The sequence below is a fragment of the Urocampus carinirostris genome, chromosome 6 (assembly GCF_059441175.1).
Source record: "Urocampus carinirostris isolate Australia breed hairy pipefish chromosome 6, RoL_Ucar_1.0, whole genome shotgun sequence".
In the NCBI taxonomy this organism is placed as follows: domain Eukaryota; kingdom Metazoa; phylum Chordata; class Actinopteri; order Syngnathiformes; family Syngnathidae; genus Urocampus; species Urocampus carinirostris.
The window spans coordinates 46,121,615-46,140,839 of NC_142354.1; the positions used below are offsets into that span (position 1 = coordinate 46,121,615).

General features: G+C 46.4%; 1 protein-coding gene across 2 annotated transcripts in view; it reads right to left on the reverse strand.

Moving 5' to 3' along the window:
- pdzrn3b (PDZ domain containing RING finger 3b) overlaps positions 1-19,010 on the reverse strand; it is a 45,491-nt gene extending 26,481 nt beyond the window's left edge. For both annotated transcript variants that reach the window (XM_088339101.1, XM_088339100.1), the window contains exons 1-3: positions 18,289-19,010; positions 14,894-14,980; positions 12,436-12,546 (exon numbers count right to left, since the gene is read on the reverse strand). In XM_088339101.1, the coding sequence (XP_088195227.1) occupies positions 12,436-12,546; positions 14,894-14,980; positions 18,289-18,975 (885 nt within the window). In that variant the 5' untranslated portion in view covers positions 18,976-19,010. The remainder of the gene's footprint in view (positions 1-12,435; positions 12,547-14,893; positions 14,981-18,288) is intronic.
- Between the last annotated feature and the right edge of the window lie 215 nt (positions 19,011-19,225).

Consider the following 19,225-nt stretch of genomic DNA (forward strand, 5'->3'; position numbering starts at 1 on the left):
AGCCAGGCGGGTCTCATCCTTTTAGGGTTCCTCACTTCCTGTTTCCCGACGACAACAACTACTCAAAAGATTAGAGACGCAGGATAATGACGGGGTCCATAATGACGAGGGCGTCCGTTATCCGACCGATAGCGGTCAAAGAGTCCATCATAATTTGAGCATTCGATTGCTACTAGCGCTATGTTTACACTTACGACATCATCGGATCGGAAAGGGAATATCGGATTTCCGAATGGTTGACGTGCCTCGAAAAAAACCCATAGAACCGCATTCATGCTGTTTAAGAGTATTTTGAGCAGTAGGGTGATATTAGTGATATTAGTTCAACTTACTCAAGAGCGATTTCTATACAACGTGCAAATTCTCTTTGATTTCCTGTTTGATTACACCTCTCCAAATGAAAAAGAGATACAAAGTCATTTTCTAGAGGGCATTTCACCGAGGGTGCCATTTGATCAACACGGGGCTAGAGCGCCCTCTTGCAGTTTAGTGTGGAGATAACATTTGAAATGATATACCCGCTGATAATGTGATAAGTCGCGCCAGAGTATTCATGGCTGTCAGAACCAGGCCAGGAAACAGGAAGTAGAACCCACTCGCGTAACGTTAGTCACAGTTTATCGGGGAGAAGAGAAATGAGCGCACACTCGATCGTTGGTCACGGAAGTAGATGGATCGGAACGAGGAAGTGGTCAGAATCAAACAAATCGGGGTGAGCACAAAACAGCAGTAAATTACAGGCAAAACAGGGATTCACAGGGCTTGGCCAAACAACAAAAACACAGACAAAAACGGGGATTTACAGAGCTTGCCGTATCACAGAGTTTAGCAGGAGTTGCTCAGACGCTCCGACAAAAGGCGACTCACAAGACATTGTTGAAGTAGTCAGGGAACAATCTGTCAACGCGTTTCAGCTGGTGTCCATGGGCGGGGCCAATAGAGCGCCTTGCCAATCGTGACAGAACCTGGCGCCATACGGCGGTGACCGAGGGCGCCATGGCAACCGTGACAGAAAAGAACGATTATAATTATAACCCGAAAAATACGATACATGCACCTGTGCATTGGGACTAAGACCTTAAAATAGAATAGAATCTACCTTTATTGTCATTGTTACAAAATGGGTTAACATATTGTGACAACGAAATTGGGCATGACACTCCAGTTCCACACATTCACAGTGAGGTATGAGCCAAGAAGATAAAGGGACAGAGAAGATAAGGTTATAGCATGGGATTATTGCGCGTGTCGACACGATGGGAATGCCGCCAATATTCCCATCGGAATCTGATTATTCCCTTTACGTGTACGGCGTGCTAAGGCAGCCGTCTCCGAGTCCCAATCAGTCCGTTCTTCTTCCATTTTGCTGACGACGAGTGGATTTTGTCCGGCGTATCTGGTCTTTTTGGCGCTCGCCACAAAAAGAGAAAGCTGCGGTCGCCTCGATCCCGACCGGCCGTTCCTCTCGGAGTGTCGCGCCCGTCACCCGCCCTGCGGCCTGGGGCTAACTTCTCAACTGCGGAAAAGGACACCTTTTGTTCCCGTCCTTTTCACACACCCTCTTCTTCTATGTCAGCGAGCGCCGATGATCCGGGGATTCTTTTATGCGGCGAGCGAAACCGTTTCCTTTTTCGATCGTTTACGTGACAGCTCGTCGGCGGACGATCACAAAGAGCTCGAGAACGGCGCGGGCTGCCTGCACGACCGAAGAGCTCGTTTTAATATTGCAAAAACTTGTCCGGACTAAAGGACTTTATATATTTGACTATAAAGGATTTTATAAGATTGACTCATAATGCAATGAAGATTTTCACCGAGTGGGCTTTAGTTGAATGTACAAGGTCAGGGCAGGCTGTCGGAAATGTAAAATATTTTGTCCAGGGAATATTGATAACAGGACTTGTGGCGATGTTGTTTTGGGAAACCAGACATCAAGGCGCTGTGTTGTGAGAACATTGGGCGCAAACCAACGGCTTGGCACGCCCATGGGAGGAGCCGAGACGCCATCTTATGGGGAGACGTGGGCCAATAAGAGAAAGCTAAAGGACTCGAGAAGGAGGCTTCACACACACTCCAACGTCACTTCGGCCGTCTCCGAGGAAAACCACGCAAGCGCGGGGAGAACATGCAAACTCCACACAGGAAGGTTCGATCTCATGACCTCAGAACCGTGCGGCACACGTCCTAACCACTGCTCCGCCGTGCTGCCCGAGAGTGAAACAATGAATGCTATTATCAATAGGAATCCTAATCTATTGTTTTTAAATAGAAACATCATTTCGTGCATCATTTTTTTTTGAGCTTTTTCTTCTCTTTTGTTTCTATTTTACTCCACTCTTTACTTATTATTCTACTTTTTTCTCTTTTTGTTCTTTATTTTCTTCCCTTCTTTTTTTCTTCTTTTCATCATTTTTTCGTGTATCCATTTTTCTTTTGGTGGGCAGAGCGCATCTGTGGTGGGGCACTGCCCAACCCTGCCCTCCTCTGGCCATACTACTGGTTCATATTGAACATTTAGGAAAACCTGTCACAGGACTAATACATTTAGGTACTTTGAAGCACTGCAACATGAAGTACTTTTAGTTTCCTAGAGATCGGTCAAGCACTTTCCAATAACCCCTTTTAGCGGCCGAGAGCAGTCTGGGATGGTTCCGTCCCTTTCCCGAGACCGATGGCCGCCGGGGAAGGAAAGCCACATTCCGGCGGTGGCCCTAATCAGCCCCGTTAGGCTCCGACCCAGGCCGCTTTATCGGGATTGCGTAAGGACCCCGGCGTGTCAGCAGGGGCCAAATCGGCTTTACGGACGCCGGTCTCGGAGGCTTTCGAGCGTCGCCGCTTCCTCGAAAACAGCTGAAACGCCGTCACGGCCCGGCAAACGCTTTAACGCTCACCGGACCGGACAAATCCAGCGCTGCCCAGCCATCTCCGGGCAGTGGGCAGGGGACACCCTGAACTGGTTGCCAGCCAATCGCAGGTCACACGGGGACAGACAACTCACTCGCTCAGTCACACCTAGGGACAATTTGGACCGGCCGATGAACCTGACATGCATGTCTTTGGAATGTGGGAGGAAAGCGGAGTGCCCGGAGGAAACCCACGCAAGCGCGGGGAGAACATACAAACTCCGCACAGTACGGCCAGTAGCTGGATTTGAACCCACGCAGGAGGTTCCCACGACCTCAGAACTGTGCCGCACACGCGCTAACCACTGCGCCGCCATGCTGCCCCACTCACAAAATGTCCAAAGCAAAAAACAAAAATCAAACCTGACAAAGTTCAAACTACAAACAATGACCAATACCGTAAATGGAAACTGCAATGAGTGACAAAGAATAGCTAGAAACAAACACAAACCACCAAAGAAGGACCAGACCACCAAAGGACCCACAGAGGTGGCTTTTGGATACTGTCCTGGTGGCAAGGTGGTGAACTCGGATTTTTGTAGTATTTCTCTCGTATTTTGGTAGTATGACTGAAATTTGTTTTTTGTCATTTTTAGTAATTCTGTAGTAGTATTTTTGTAGTATTTCAATGGTAGCATTTTGAAGTATTTCTTTAATATTTTTGTATATTTTCCATTGCCGAATTGTTGTAATTTGTCCATCCTATTTTTCCAGTATTACTGTGACGGTATTTTTGTAGTATTTCCGTTGATAAATACTGTAGTAGTATTTTGGTCATGTTTTGTTGTAACATTACTGTAGTACTATTTTTGTAGTATATCTATAACATTCGTTTTCTTTTCAGAATGAAAGAAAAAAATAGATATAGGGTGCCTGTTTTTAACCACTATATTTAGCAGTATTTTCAAAACAATTCTGTAGTAGTATTTTGGTTGTAGACACAAAAGGGACAAAGTTAACACCCACTTTATTGACTATTACATATATTGTCATTCTATTTTGACCATTTTTTTGTTTGGGGGCCGGCTGAACTACTAGGTTTAAGAGAGAGAGAGGGAGAGAGAGAAAGAGAGAGAGAGAGAGAGAGAGATAAAAGAAAGAAAATCAAAAGGAAGAAAGGAGATATAAAGAGGGAGAGAGAGAGAGAGAGAGAGAAAGAGAGAAAAGAAAGAAAAATAAAATAAAGAAAACAAAAGGAAGAAAAACAAAAGGAAGAAAGGTGATATAAAGAGAGAGAGAGAGAGAGAGAAAGAGAAAGAGAGAGGGAGAGAAAGAGAGAGAGAGATAGAGAACAAGAAAGATGGAGTAAGAGAGAAAGAGAGAAGGTAAGAGAGACAGACGTTTTTTTCGTTTTTTCTACGGCCTTTAAAATCTTAGCACGCGGCTCCTGTTCGTTGCATTCCAGATAGGCTCCAGAAAGGCCTGGCTGTTCAGGTGGCAGACCAACCAGAGAACATCAAATCTAATAGAGGTCCGGACAAAGAAGCTCCTCTTGCCCGAGACGGCTAAGGACATCAACAACATGTGATCGTCCTCGGGGAAAGCATTTGCTCGTTTGTTTCGCTCGCTCCTCTTACGTCAGGTGCGACTTCTCATGCCGGGCCGATGCCGAGGAGGTTCCTCCTCAAGAAGCGCTCGGGAGCCGCTTTGAAAAGCCATTTGACTAACCCGTAACTCGGTGTCTGAAACTCATGAGTTCCAGTGATCGGAATCACCCGTGTTGGAGCAGAGAAACCTCCAAAACAGGCCTAGCCCCCCCCCTGCTCTAGACGAACGATATCCATATTGGCTATAGGCATAAGAGGATATGAGCGCGACGGCTAGCCCACAGGCAAAGCAGGCTTGATTTACTGTTCTCCGGGCTATTGGTGGGCCTATCGTGGATGTAGAGCCCAAGCTAAGGCTAAGCGGCTAGCGGCGTTATAAGTCTCCGGTACTGTCCGTAATCATAGCAAATGGGGATTCTCTACCAAATAAGACCGTCGAAAACATCAAAGCGTACGGGGAGTGCCGTTTGCTGTGTTTTACGGAAACCTGGCTCACGTCGCTAACGAGGAGCTACCCGGAGCTTCAGCGCTGTTAGACAGAGACACAAAAGCCTGCGGGAAGCGGAGAGGAGGCGGACTCGCTATCGACGTGAACACAAGGTGGTGTAACAAAGATTTCCATCTCCTGCAGGGATGTCCAACTTTTGGCCTAGCGTGTGACGTCATCCACTCTGCTGTTGCTAAACGACACCACAGCACCCCGTGGCCATCCTGTTCATCTCATTAATAAACAAGAAAAGGATACTGCTGGAAGTGTGAATTTCTTTACAGCGATGAATAAAGTATCTATCCATCAATCTATCTATCTAAATTTGAACAGTAGTTGGACATTGTTTGATCTGGTCTTGTAACTTGTTCCAAAGTTTGACTCCGCACGCAGACACACACATACTTTTCCTGCTGGTTCGTCTTGGGATGATGAATTGACCACAGCCCCTTAAGTTATCATTTCCCACTTTCCGAATGAATCCTCTATGGATGTTTTTGTTGACCTCAAATAGCAGTTGTGCAGTGAAAGATTTGACTAAAGCATCCCATTTGAATCATTTGGACTGCAGGAATAAAATCTCCATATCCTACCTTGCACGTTTTTGGGGGATAAAAAGGGGCTGGAGTCAACTTTTGGATTGATTGTCCCAGACTTCTGCACAATATGTCAAGTATTCCCTTTGCGTTTGGATTATTACCCGCATGGAAACAAAGTCCCAATTTGCTGTTGGTTCCAACAAAAGTCTGAGCATTTTTCAACTTGCTGCAACATCTTCGACATTTGCTAGCCAAACGAAAAAAGCCAAAACGTTGGGAAAATGTCGGCCGACCTGACGACGGCTGGCGAATTGACAATCTATGACTGCGCTCGCATTGATGACCCAAGAAGAACGACATCAATAGCTTCAGTTTTCTCCGATTTGGAACGTTCACAGACGGCTTGAGAAGCGTCGGAAGGGAACAGGAAGGAAGGAGTTTGCAGTTTTTGCCTTTCCCCACCCCGTCAAAAGCCTCTTTTGTGTAACCCTGCCCTTCCATTCCGCACTCTGCGTGTTTATACATTTCTCTAAATATTGTCTTAGCTGCCAGACATTTCTGCCGGCGAGCCCGCCCCTCTCCTCTAAAACACCTCTTAAAAAGCGGGATTCCATCGGAATCGGCACCGAAAGAAATTCTGAGAGTGAAATAAGCCGCAATAACAGAGGCCAGAAGATCACTTGGCTTGTCCGGGGACTTCTCAGAAAGCAGGACACCATTGGATGACTCCATTAGCTCTTGACTCCTTACTGTTCCCGTCAAATTGACCCGAAATCCCAGTCCAAGATGTACAAAAAGCCCATTGAATGCTCTTCTTGGAGAATCTGGAGACTTTTGCTCTCTTTGAAAACTCTCTACGGTTTGTCCCCACTGCAAGTGCTACTCACTTTGAGTCATTTGAGGTGGAACACAAAGAAATAGAAGGTGTTTTGACTGCACAGCATGGACAACTTAGCTGGAAAACCGCTGGGACGATAGCATGAAACCCTACCTCGTCCCAGGTCAAACTTGATCACAAACTGAAAAACGAAGCATTTTTCAAAACAAACAAGTTCCAAAAGTAGCCGTTTGGAGAAAACCGGTTTACAGCTCTAAAACATCTGCGACCGTGCATTTGATTTTGGCCATTTTTTAGACATTGTGAAAGAGTTGTAAATGGTTGACTTCTCTTTCTCCATCTCTAACACTATCGTGCACACTTGCGCATAATGCTCTCAAAACCAAAAAGGATCCCGGGCTGCGTAGGCACACCTTTTATTTTGGGCCCTGATTTCAATACAGAACGGAAAATTGCGTAGAAATACTTTTTCATTAGGGTGTCAATCCACATTTGGATCAATCGCTACTGGCTCAAGATTTTTGAAACTGAATTGGGCAAGAGTTTTTAAAATAGAGGCCCTTATAGGTTGTCACAGGAGAGGGAGCGTTCGAAAAAACTTGCATTTGACCAAGAGCGGTGTCAATCAAAGGTCAGACAATAACAGTTATACCGGAAGTCATTTGATGAGTCGGTTCATTTTTAAATTGGGTTTTTGAGCCAATCAGACTGCTTTCAGGCAAAAAAAATATTTTAATATCTGTCTGCATTATGGTGTGTTGTGGAGTCAATATTTTTGTCAAGAACCAGGACAGGAATCAGGAAGCAGAACCCACTCGTGTAACGTTACTCACAGTCTATTGGGGAGAAGAGGAATGAGCGCACACTCGATCCGGGGATCGTTGGTCGTGGAAGTAGATTGATCGGAACAAGAAAGTGTTCAAAATCAAACAGATCGGGGCGAGCACAAAACAGGAGTAAAACACAGGCAAAAACGAGGATTCACAGGGCTTGACGCGTCACCACAGAGTTTCACAGACGCTCCGACAAAAGGCGACTCACAAGACAGCGTGTAAGTCGTCAGGGTTCAATCTGTCAACGCGTTTCAGCCGGTGTCCATGGGCGGGGCCAATTGGGCGCCGTGGCAACCGTGACAAGTTTATGACTTGTGAATATAATCAGAGCATATTTTACAAGTGGCTTTATCACCAGCTTTTTGGGTGAGCTACCCCTTTTTTTTAGTTTTTGGGTATCTTCAGACTGATGGTGATGTTTCTGGTACGAGTAGATTTTGAAATCATATCATGGATCTGAGGACTTTGCACTTTTCCGATGATATGTGGAATGAACCATTTCACTGGTGACATTGTACAGACACCTATTTGTTGAGCAACAGTCTAACCTTAACCCTGGCAACGTTAAGGATTTTAAAACACAGTTTTGGCATTTCAATATTTTAAGAAAAGTCCGCCGACCATCGAATTCTAAACAAGCGCTCGAAAAATGCGTTAGCAGGCAGCTAATAATGGTGATCTCGTGCGGCTTTCCAGAGAAATGCAAACGGACGGAGCTCCGCAAGGCCGCGTTCGTTTAGCGCTCGCTCGGACGGAAGCCATCCGCGACCTCAGCGTCGAGCCAGGAGCTTTCCAAGAAGAAAAGAAGCGTGCAGCGCAGGGGTGTCAAACTCATTTCAACTCGGGGGGGCCACACCATAGAACAAACAGTCTGTCAAGGGCCCGACTAGTAGATTCAAGGGAAAGAAAAAGAGAGAGAAAGAAATAAGAGAAAGAGGGAGGGAAAAGGAGAGAGCGTGAGAAACAAAAGGTAAAAAGTCGTGAGAGAGGGGGAAAAGGAGATACAGTATGAGCATGCATGGGACTCTCCATGTTTGCCTGAAAGAAGAATGGGCAGAGTCTGTCAATAGAGGGATCCACAAATACTCAGCTTTTCAAATTGACATTAAAAAATGTAAAATGGTTTGTTCTATGGTTTCTATGTAAATATGGTAAATGTCACGGTTGCCATGGCGCCCAATTGGCCCCGCCCGTGTAGCGCCAGCTGCGGCTGATTAACAGATTAGCTTTCTGTCTTTTTAAGCTTCGTGCTCTCCTTTTTCCTTTGTCAGTCCATCAACGAACCTCCGCCCCACAAGACGTGGTTTCTGTCTCGGTCCTGTTTTCCGGTTGGTATTTCCGGTCCGGTATTGATCCCATTGATTGTTGTCCTGTTTAATATCGATTTCCAGTTTTCATTCCTGTCTAGTTTGTCCTGTTTTTTTTCTACCCTGTCTGTCCCATCCTGTCCGGTATCGACCCCATCTGTCCGATATCGACTCGGGCAATTGGTATCGATCGCGTCGGTCTCTGGCTTCCTGTCTTTCCACGCCGGACCGTTGCCTAACGTGCATGACTCCCCATTTCCCGTCAAATAAAAGCTTGTGTGAGAACGTCACACGTTTGGGTCCTGATCCTGTTCTGGTTCCTGACAGTAAAGTATTTAGTGTATAATAATTGCAAAAAACAATTCACCGATTTTGCCGAACACAGATTATTTTTGGAGCAAAAAAAAACAAGGGTTTACTGTGTTCTTAAATCGATTTAAAACACACCTTAGGAGATTCTTTTTAGGGGAGTCCAGAGAGCAAGGAATTTGCCATATATTAATATGACGAGATCAAAACATGCAGCAGACTTTGGCTATATTCTTCAGATGACAAAAAAACAATCTTAGTTAAATTTTGTGATGTGTGGAGTCAAGAAATAACACGTTCTGTCAAGAACCGGAACGGGAAACAGGAAGCAGAACCCAATCGCGTACTCCATTTTCTTCATCTCTGTATTCCGGCAGGAATGTTTTTTCGTATTTAAATTTGAACACGTGAATCGTTGGACATTGTTTGATCTGGTCTTGTCAATTGTTCCAAAGTTTGACTCCACACACAGACACACACATACTTTTCCTGGTGGTTCTCACCTTCGGGATGATGAATTTTCTACAAAACCTTAAGTGATCAATTCCCTCTTTCCGAATGAATCCTTTATGGATGTTTTCTGGCACCATGTTTTTGCAAAGGTGATGCTTAGGATGCCAGGGTTATTCCTTATAATTCCTCATAGCGCACTGCTGTGTCATGTCCTGCACGGTGGTCATGGCGCCCAGCTGGCCCCGCCCCTGACACCGGCTGAGACGCATTGAACTGATTGCTCGTGGAGTACTTAAACACTCCTTTTGGGACTGCCCGTTGCCAGACCATTGCTTTACGATGTTGAAGACCTGTTCGTGCCTGTTTGAACCGTCTAATTGTCTAGTTTGTAATTTTGATTACCTTTGAACCTGTTTTGTTTTGTCTTTGGTCCGTTGGTGTGTTGGAAAAGATCGGCTACGCAAACGAGTTCCGACGTCCTGCTTCCCGCTCCGTTTCCTGACATGCTGCTCGTTATTCGAAACGACCGTTTTTCATTCTTTTCAAGATTCGAGCGTCCGACTCCTCGGAGCATCGGACGTCCGCGTTCGACCGAATTTGATTTCTGACTCTGTTCCCGATGAACTCCAGGGCGAGACAGGAAGCGGACACGAGGAGGAAGCCTTTCGAGGCCCCCCAAAGAACGAGCTGCCGTGATCAGAAAATGGAAGCGCGAGACTCGACTCCTAAGTACTTTAATGTCGTCGTACGGCCCACGGGGCTAATCCACTTCTGCGCTAATTCGGCCAGCTATATTTGGGAAGAAGAAGATGTCTTCCCCGAGGGGGACGATTTCCCCACAGATTCCCATCCCAACGTTAGCAAAACAACTCCATTCTCTTCTGCCGCAATAAACCTCTCTTTCCATTTTGAAGGAACTACGAGAACAGCAAAAGCACTCACTCCAACTCAACGCCAATCTCATCAACAACACCAAATTTGGAGAATGGAAGTGCCCCCAATTTTGGAAGATAAACCATTTTCCTCCAAACAGTTTTATAACACAGCATTGACTCTATTCTTCCACAATATTCCCCCTTTGGCAATTTCTATTCGTCACGAACACGTATCTTGTCAACAACACCAAATTTGGACAAATTGATTGTCCGGAACATCCACAGCGTGTCACGGTTGCCATGGCGCTCAATTGGTCCCCGCCGTGGGGCGCCAGGTTTTGTCACGGTTGCCACGGCGCCCCATTGGCCCCGCCCATGGACACCGGCTGAAACGCGTTGACAAATTGCTCCCTGACTACTTAAACGCCGTCTTGTGAGTCGTTGTTTGTCAGAGCGTCTGCAAAACTCCTGCTAAACTCTGTTGTGATACGTCTGGCCCTGTCAATCCCGTTTTTGCCTGTGTTTTGGTCCTGTTTTGTTCTCTCCCCGATCAGTTTGATTTTGTCCACTTCCTCGTTCCGATCAATCGACTTCCGCAACCAACGATCTCCCGATCGAGTGTGGGCTCATTCTTCTTCTCCCCAATAAACTGTGAGTAACGTTACGCGATTGGGTTCTGGTTCATGACATAGTGACACAACTTTGTCTGGACTGTTGTACAAGCGGAATCGAATAGAATAAAATGGATTGTCATGGTAACATGTGAAAGGCACAACAAAAGGCGAGAGAGCCATCCTGTTTGTGCAAGAAGATTTATATGCTAAAACTGTGATTGCTAAAATACAAACCATTGTCTTGATGGCAATGGTGTCGAGAAAATATTCTTGGGTGCGACTGACTCAAAGGGGGTAGTGATGCTTCACGTGACAAGGCCGCAATGGCGGAGAGCAGTCGCGTCGGCGTCATTTTCGCGCACTATAAAACATTCTTCATTTATTGCCTGTTCTAAAGTCAGACTGACACAAAACTGTCACAGACCAGGAACGGAGACGGGACCCAATTGAGTCCGTTTTACTCTGCTTTATTTAAAATGAGTGTCGAGCCAAGATAGTTGTTGAAAATAAGAAGAACCGGTCGATGGCCGGGGCATAAACGGGTCCAGCAACAGGAATCAGACAGATCACAGGGCAGGATAGAGTCGGTGAGTCACAAAAGCTTGCCTAGCGGGTAGCATAGGTTCGCTGACGACCTGACGAGTGTTTTCAGGAAGGCGGGAGTTTAAAAAGAGTCCAACAGCCAATCAGGGTCCGTGGCTGTTGGCGCCAACGGGGCAGCCTCAGGTGGGTCGTATCAGTAATCATGACACAAAACATGGCCGAGTCAAGGATTTCAAGAATTTTCAAGCACTTCACCCAAAGGTCAAGCATTTTATCGACCTTGCAAACACAACGTTAAAACTCAAGGATTTCAAGCACCCGAACGAACTCTGATAAGGGGAACGTCTCTTGGAGATTTGACTGAGGAGATGCCGAGGCTCCTATCTCAAGAAGCGTCTGGAAGCACTCGTGGAACGGCACAACCGGGAAGCGGTTACACAACCGTCTCCGTTCCCGTCCTGGTTTCGGTTCGCATACTTCTGACGTGGTCTCACCGAAACAAAGCCCCCGAGGACCCATCCCTCCGACGATTGCGCAAGACAGATGTCGAAACGAAGCCTGACGATTGCATCGGAACTTCCCGACAGCTCGATGAGAACATGAAGAAAGCGTTTCCGAGAGTGAAAATCAAGGACTTTGCTTTTCTTTGCTCCCGTCGAATCCCAAAAAGCTCCGGTCCGGGTCTCACCTTGAGGAGGAGTCTCCAACCTCCAACTTCAAGCCTAGAGCTACTTCTGGTAAGCGCAAAGTTGCTAAATAGCTCAGAAGGTAGCGCGATAGTTAGCTCGAAAGGTAAAACAACTAAAAGGGAGCTAGCTAGCTAGCTTAAAGAGTAAAAGGTAAATAGCCAGATAGAAAGCTGAAAACAAGATAGCTAGCTAGACAGCAGTCCAGTCCAACATTTCGCTAGATAACTAGCTAAAAGGTCAAATGCTAGCCAGATAGCATGTAAAAATGTAGAACGCTAGCTAGAAAGCTTGCTAAACCCATCAACTGGATATAGATTCAGTCATTTTACAAGAAAATCACAATGACCCAGCACTGTCAACTCAACTGTCCTTAGGGGGCGCCCTGGTGCCCGCCAGCACCAGACAAAAGCGGACTCCTGCAGTCATCGAGACGTAACTCGCTGAGATCCATTATCCCGCTTTGCGCAGGTCAAAAAGTTTTTTGCAGGACGGACTCACCTCCACGATGCGGTCCCGGACCCGAAGGCCGTCCTCTTTGTCGGCCGGTCCTCCTTCGGTGACTTTGGACACGAAGATACCCTCTTTGAGGGCGCCCTCCTTGATGTTTTCCTGTGTGACCGGATCAACGCGTCAAACTCAAGTCTTTCAGCCAACTGGACACACCTCCTACCGCCAGAAGGCCCCCACCTGCATTTGAACTGGGCAGAGGTGTGTCTTACCTATTATCACACACCTGTGCCCAAATATCCAAAACTATTTTAAAGGACATTTTGAACATTACACGGGGTTGGGTCATGGTCATTTGTCATTTCGTCCGCCATTATTGTACTACTTGTCACGGTTGCCATGGCGCCCAATTGGTCCCCGCCGCGTGGCGCCAGGTTCTGTCACGGTTGCCACGGTGCCCAAACGGCCCTGCCCATGGACACCAGCTGAAACGCGTTGACAGATTGCGCCCTGTGACTACTTAAGCACTGAGAATCTCCGTTTTTGCTCTTGTTTTGCCAAACCCTGTGAATCCCCGTTTTGCTTTTGTTTTGCTCCTGGTTTGTTCTCGCCCCGATCTGTTTGATTTTGACCACTTGCTCGTTCTGATCGATCTACTTGTGCGACCAACTATCCCCGGATCGAGTGTGCGCTCATTCCTCTTTTCCCCAATAAACTGTGAGTAACGTTACGCGAGTGGGTTCTCCTTCCTGTTTCCTGTCCTGGTTGGTGACACTTTGTCTCTGATTTGTCGGGTTTGATTTTATTTGGACATGCTATTTGCTTTGTGCCTCCTTGTCCACTTGGGTCCTAGTTTTGATATTAAATGCAATCACTTGTTTGGAGCACGCCTGTCTGGAGTTTCTGCCTCCCCCGCATGGGTCCATCACCACCAAAACAGAAAGGTCTCCTTAGAACTTCACGCTGTGTTCCTTTTTTTTGCGGTTGATGTTTGTCGCAACAGGTCTAAAAAGAAGAAACAATTGAGATCGACAAAAATGAAGTAGGCCAACGCGACCGTGGGAACTTTGGCAGAAGAGGCGGCGTTTTTGGAGAGCCCGGGCAGGTCCCGGACAATTAACGCGTGTTGGAAAATAATGACAGGAATCTTTTTCCTTTAGGATCCGTAACGTGTCGGAAACCGCAAAGCAGAAGAGGAGTCCCACTTTGGAGTGTGTTCTTCACATTCCTGGCTTGACATCTGACACTTGTCTGATGCTTGCGGTGGGGGGTTAGCGACAGGACCCAAAACTGCTCTCGCTAACGAGTATTGTCGCGCATTCACTGTGAATGTGTGACCCTGGAGTGTCATGCCCAATAATTGTTGTCACAATATGTGAACCCATTTTGTAACAATGACAATAAAGGTAGATTTTATTCCTATTACCATCAGGATTAGAGAAATAAACAATGTTCCTTGCTAGCTTCTACGCGTCCATCTCAACTCAGGCAACCCAATCGACTCCAAAACCCGAGTTTTGACATTTTGCTGGCTTTCTGGCAGCACTTGTCAGTTATTCAATTTGGAATGAATTGGCTCATGTCCTATTGGAAAGGTTGCACGGTCCAACTGTGACGTGAGATTTTCCCTTTTCAAAACGTATCTTTGGTTAATAGCATATTGTCGTTCTATTGGGTGGGTTGCACAATACAGATCTGTACAATGTTGGCAAAAAGATTAAGGAGATGGATTTGGAAATGATTTGAATGGAACACGGGAACCATCAAAGAGACCTAAAAAAATGTGTCTCTTATCCTTAGTTTTACTTCTTTATTTTTTACCCTTTTTTCTTTCGGTTACCCCCCAGCTTTTTATTTATTTTTTTCCTTGTTTTTTTCTATTTTTGTACTTTAGTTTCTGTGTCCTTATGCATTTTCTTTCTTTTTTGTGTCTGTTTCCTCCTCAGCTTTTTGTTTCTTTTTTTTTCTTGCTTTTTTTCTATATTTGTACTTTAGTTTCTGTGTCCTTATGCAATTTTCTTTCTTTTTTGTTTCTGTTTCCTCCTCAACTTTTTGTTTCCTTTTTTTCTTGTTTTTTTTTCTTTTTATTTCTATTTACATATTATATTTTCTGTGTCTCTATGCATTTTTCTTACTTTTTTTGTTTTTGTGCCAACCCCCCCTCGCAGCTTTTTGTTTCTTTTTTCCTTGCTTTTCTTTTTTTTCCATTTTTTTCTATTTTCCCCTATTATATTTTACTTTCTGCGTCTTTGTGCATTTTTGTCTTTTTTCTGTATTTTTTCCTTTTTGAGTCATTTTGTGCATAACGTTAAAAAATAATGGGCTTGTACAAGAACAACCAAATCAATGGAGCACAGAATGGAGGGTAAAAGTGTGCTCCGGTTGGCTCTTTCACAAGGAGGGAAAATGGAAAGTGTACCCAGAAACGGAGAAGGAAATCTGGGAAACGGGGGCGAGTCGGGTGAGGGGATTCGGACGCTAGTTCAAGGAGGGTGGTCTTTCAACCTACCCCAAAGGTCTTTCCTCCCATGATGTTGAAGCCCAAAGTTCCGCCGACGCGACTCAGGACCACGGTGGCGCTCTCGCTCTCTCTCTCCTGAGAAGACAAATCCACAAATGAAGGACTTCGGTTGCGTACCCGGTTCGAAGCCGGGATCCTTTGACACAAGAAGCAACCTCTTTGTAGGAGCCGCACCCCATTTTTGAAACCGAGGCGTTCACGTCCGTTTCTCCCTCCCCCCTGAGTGGTTTAGGTCACGTGTTTTTGGATGGGATTCCGGACAGCGATGGCAAAGACGAGCGCTGATTTACTACTGCACCGAAAACAAAATGGGAGCTGCGAAGGTGGTGTAGAATGCGAGCCTTATATTTCCAGACCACGGAGCCAGGGCGACAAAACTGCGGAGAATCGTGCCAGATCGCAACACAGACACGAAATTGCTGCAGGAATGGTCTAGTTATTCTATATTTTTTGGGTTCCCAGTTTGTTGTTTTGATGACTATTTCACACTCTTGTTTGTCATTTGGATGATGAATGCGCCATTGACATCAATATCGGCCAATCGTGTCGCTGTTCTTTGATCGCCACAGCCGTTTTTTGTAATGTTGAATAATTCATGGAAAGAGAGGCCTCAGGGGAGGGCCTCTATCTTTATCTGAGGTTTCCACTGTTTAAAATTGTAAGTTGGAAATTCATTGATGTCCTCTCTCCCTAATATGAACGTTGTTTTCGTGTTTCATGGGTCATTTTTTATTGAATTCTTGTCCTATACCGGTCGGCTTTGGTTATTTTTTGTTGTTGTTTTTTTTTTCTCCATTTTTGAAAATGTTTTGGGATGGTTTTCTGTTGTCTTCTGGCCAATCGTGTTGTTGTTATTTGAAAAAGGTCTCAAGGGAGGGCCTTCAAAAACAGGTTGCAATCTCTCATCTGAGTTTGGGCTTTTCTCCTTGTTCTCCTAACAAAATCCATTGATGTCTTCTCTCCCTATTTTGAGCGTTTACTACACTTTAAACCGAAGGGATTCCTGTGAATAGATAGATACTTTATTCATCCCCTGTAAAAACAGAAGGGCAATACGTCCCAGCCCGGGGGCTAGAGAACCGACTTTGCGAGGAACCTCAAAAGTCCCAGCTCGGTCTTGGAGGACGTTAACGCCGACTAGAAATAGGTTGTCTATCGGCGGCCCTGACGGGAAGCAGCTGGCAGACTCCAAGATGGCCGCCGGGAGGAATGCGTCGCCGTCGGCAACACCTCAGCGGAACGATTGCGGATAAGATGGAGCTGTTCGCTTCTAGCGCTCCCCGTGCCGCCCGCTTTCGTGTTTTGTTCCGTTAGATTGAGTTTGTGTTCCGGGGATCCCGCTTTGTCTTGTGTGACTTCTATTTTGGTCAATTAGAATGAGTTCGTGTTCCAAAGTATTCTGCTTTGTCTCTCTTTCATGTTTTGTTCAGTCAGTTCTAACCAGTCTTCACCCGCTTTGTCTTGTGTTTTATTTTAGTTCAGTTAGAATTAGTGATTTGAAATATTCTGCCGAGTCTCCCTTTCATGTTTTGTTTAGTCAGTTCTATTTAGTGTCCGACATATTCCGCTTGATCTGACTTTCAAGTTCTGTGCAGTCAGTTCTAACCTCGTGTTTTATTTTATTTTTGTTCAGTAAGAATTTGTGATTCAAAATATCCTGCCTAGTCTTCCATCTATATTTTGTTCAGTCAGAGCTGGTTGGTGTCCCAACATGTTCTGCTTTGTCTTACTTTTATGTTTTGTTCAGTGAGTTTGTTGGATCCAGAAAGACAACAGTGTTTGATTTTTCTTTAGTCACGTTCAATTGTGTGAGTGTCCCAACCTTCCCATCAACATACCCTTCAAAGTTTTGTTCAGTTAGGTCATTTTGCGTGCCCAAAAAAAAAATCCCGTTTTGTCTAGTGTTGTTTTCTGTTCCGTTAGAATCGTCAATCCAACCTATCCCGCAATATCTTCCTCTCGTGTTTAGTTCGGTGAAAGCGGCTTCGTGTCCCCACATATTCAACGGAGTCTCCTTTCCATGTTTTGTTCAGTTAGAGTAAGTATTCCGACCAATTCCCTGTTGCCCTTTGACTTTAATGTTCACCTTAGAGCTGCTAGGTATTGAAACACCATGTGGTTGTTCTATCCACACGTGACTATAGTCCCTGCATCCTTTCTTTCAGGTTTTGTTCAGTTAGAGGCAGTCGGTATCCCACTGAATCATGCGTCTTCTTACTTTCGTGTTCAATTCATTTAGCTCTAGTTAGTGATTGAACAAGAAGTAGCGAGGATGTTTAGTGTAGACTTGAATCGTTTGGCAAGGGTCCTCGTTCTGCTCCCGTACGCTATCCGATCGCGTTTCTGTGGAGAAATCCTTTTCTCCGGAGTTATTTGCGTCAACGTTTATGGGATGAGCTTCACCGGCCGGACGGGAACTGACACAGATGTTGGAATGATTAGGTTTCTTTTTACACGCCGTAGAAGAGACATTTTCTAAATCGCCAGGTATGTCCGGATGCCGGAGCGCAAAAGGTGAAACCCCTTGGTTTTTTTTAGGGTCTGGTAAGCCTCCTTCCGCCAGAGGGCGCCAACTGACGTGTCCAATCACCAGGTCGCTTTCATTTCCACTATTTAGCTTTTGTTTCCTGTTTCTGACTTGGACATTTCGCTCGTCATTTGTTACTTTGTTCCTTGTATTTCCTCCGTCAGGCCGGATCGGTTTTCTTTCTTTTCTGATTTCTTATTTTGACATTTTGTTTACTTGTTCGTGCGTTTTTGATGTTTTAGTCTTTGTCCCGGGTTTTGTTCATAGATACTATCCTTATTTTGAGCACCCATGCCTCAGTTCCTGCTGTTTTTTTTCACGGACTTAGGAAGTCATGTAAGAGACTGTAGAAAACAGAAGACTGTCCTGATTTTTATCTTCCATGACCGTTTTCCTTTATGGCACAAAAGTTAAAAAATAGTGTGATCATAAAATCAAATCGAATACATTTTCGTGCGTCGTCTGTATCACTAGTGGTCTTGTGGTCTGTTTTCAGTGCTCTCGACTTGGGTTCGATTCCCGTTGCACCCGAGGTTTTGCAATTTTGGTCAGCGACCTCGTTCAGTTTAAGAATTGTTGCCTATTTACCAAAAGTGTATGCAACGTGTGCCACGGTACACGCTAAATACCACTTCTATATGTGACCTTAATATAGAGAGTTTTTTTTATAATCAGGCGGCCTTATAGTGTGAGTAAGTGTAACTCGTGAGGATTTGTCAGTAAGGCGGCCAACACTGGTGAAATGTGCCTATTTTGCGCCCACCCCCTCCGACCTCCACAGCAGCTGACTTTCATGCCTAAATCCGCTCGACTCCGACCTCCAAACAAGACCCTAAAAACGGGGTCGGAAGATCACCTGGCACGAGGAGGTGACGCTCCTGGCGAGCGCGTCGATCCTGCGGCTGTACTCGGCGAACTTGTCCTGGTACTTGAGGGCGGTGGTCTGGAGCTCGCCGTGCGCCGCCGACAGCTGCGCCAGAAGCGCCTTCTCGCGCTGGTTGGACAAAATAGTCCGCTTCTTCAGCTCGCGATCCAGGAGCAAAAGGCGCTGGCGCAGGAGCCCGTTGCGCGCTTTCAGGGCGCGCACGCAGCAGTGCTCGTCGGAGGTCGGGGATAAGCCGCAGCCGCGTTCGCAGACGGCGGCGGCGTTAGGTGCCTCCGCGGGCTCCGGGTGCCCGCGACCGCCGCCGACGGCGCGTTGATCCGGGCGCCGCGGCGGCGGCGGCGGCGGCGGCGGCAGCGGCACCTCGTCGCAGCGGATCTCCAGCTTGAGGACGAGGTGGTGGAGCTGCTCCAGGGACAGCCGGCGGCATTGGACGGGGCAAGCTCTTCTGGAGGAGGACCTAAGGGAAGAGCGGGGAGGCGCAGAAAAGGTGTCCGCCAGGCGTGCTCCGCGGATCGTCCGAGACTTGCATCGGAGCTCCGGATCTACGGCTCCGCGGAAGCGCTCCGGCGCAAAGCCCGTGTCGGGCTTGTGGGCCGGCCGCCCTTCCCCGTCTTGCCCGCCCCCGGCCGGTGGGCCGTTCTGGGACGGCCCTTCCATCCACGCACGCGCGTCAGTGCGCGCCGGACCCTCCAACAACTGCTTGCGTCGGGGGCGTCTAAGGCTCCTTGGGAATTCCACGATGAGAGAAATGAAGAGACAAAAATAGACTAGACAAGGATCACATAGAAAAGAATAAGATAGACTGTAAAAGACCAGAATAGGCAAGAGACCAAAAAGAAACAGAAAGGGATCCATTGCGCTCACCTGCCGGTTGCAGTTCCTCTCAGCCAATCAGAAGGCTCGCCCT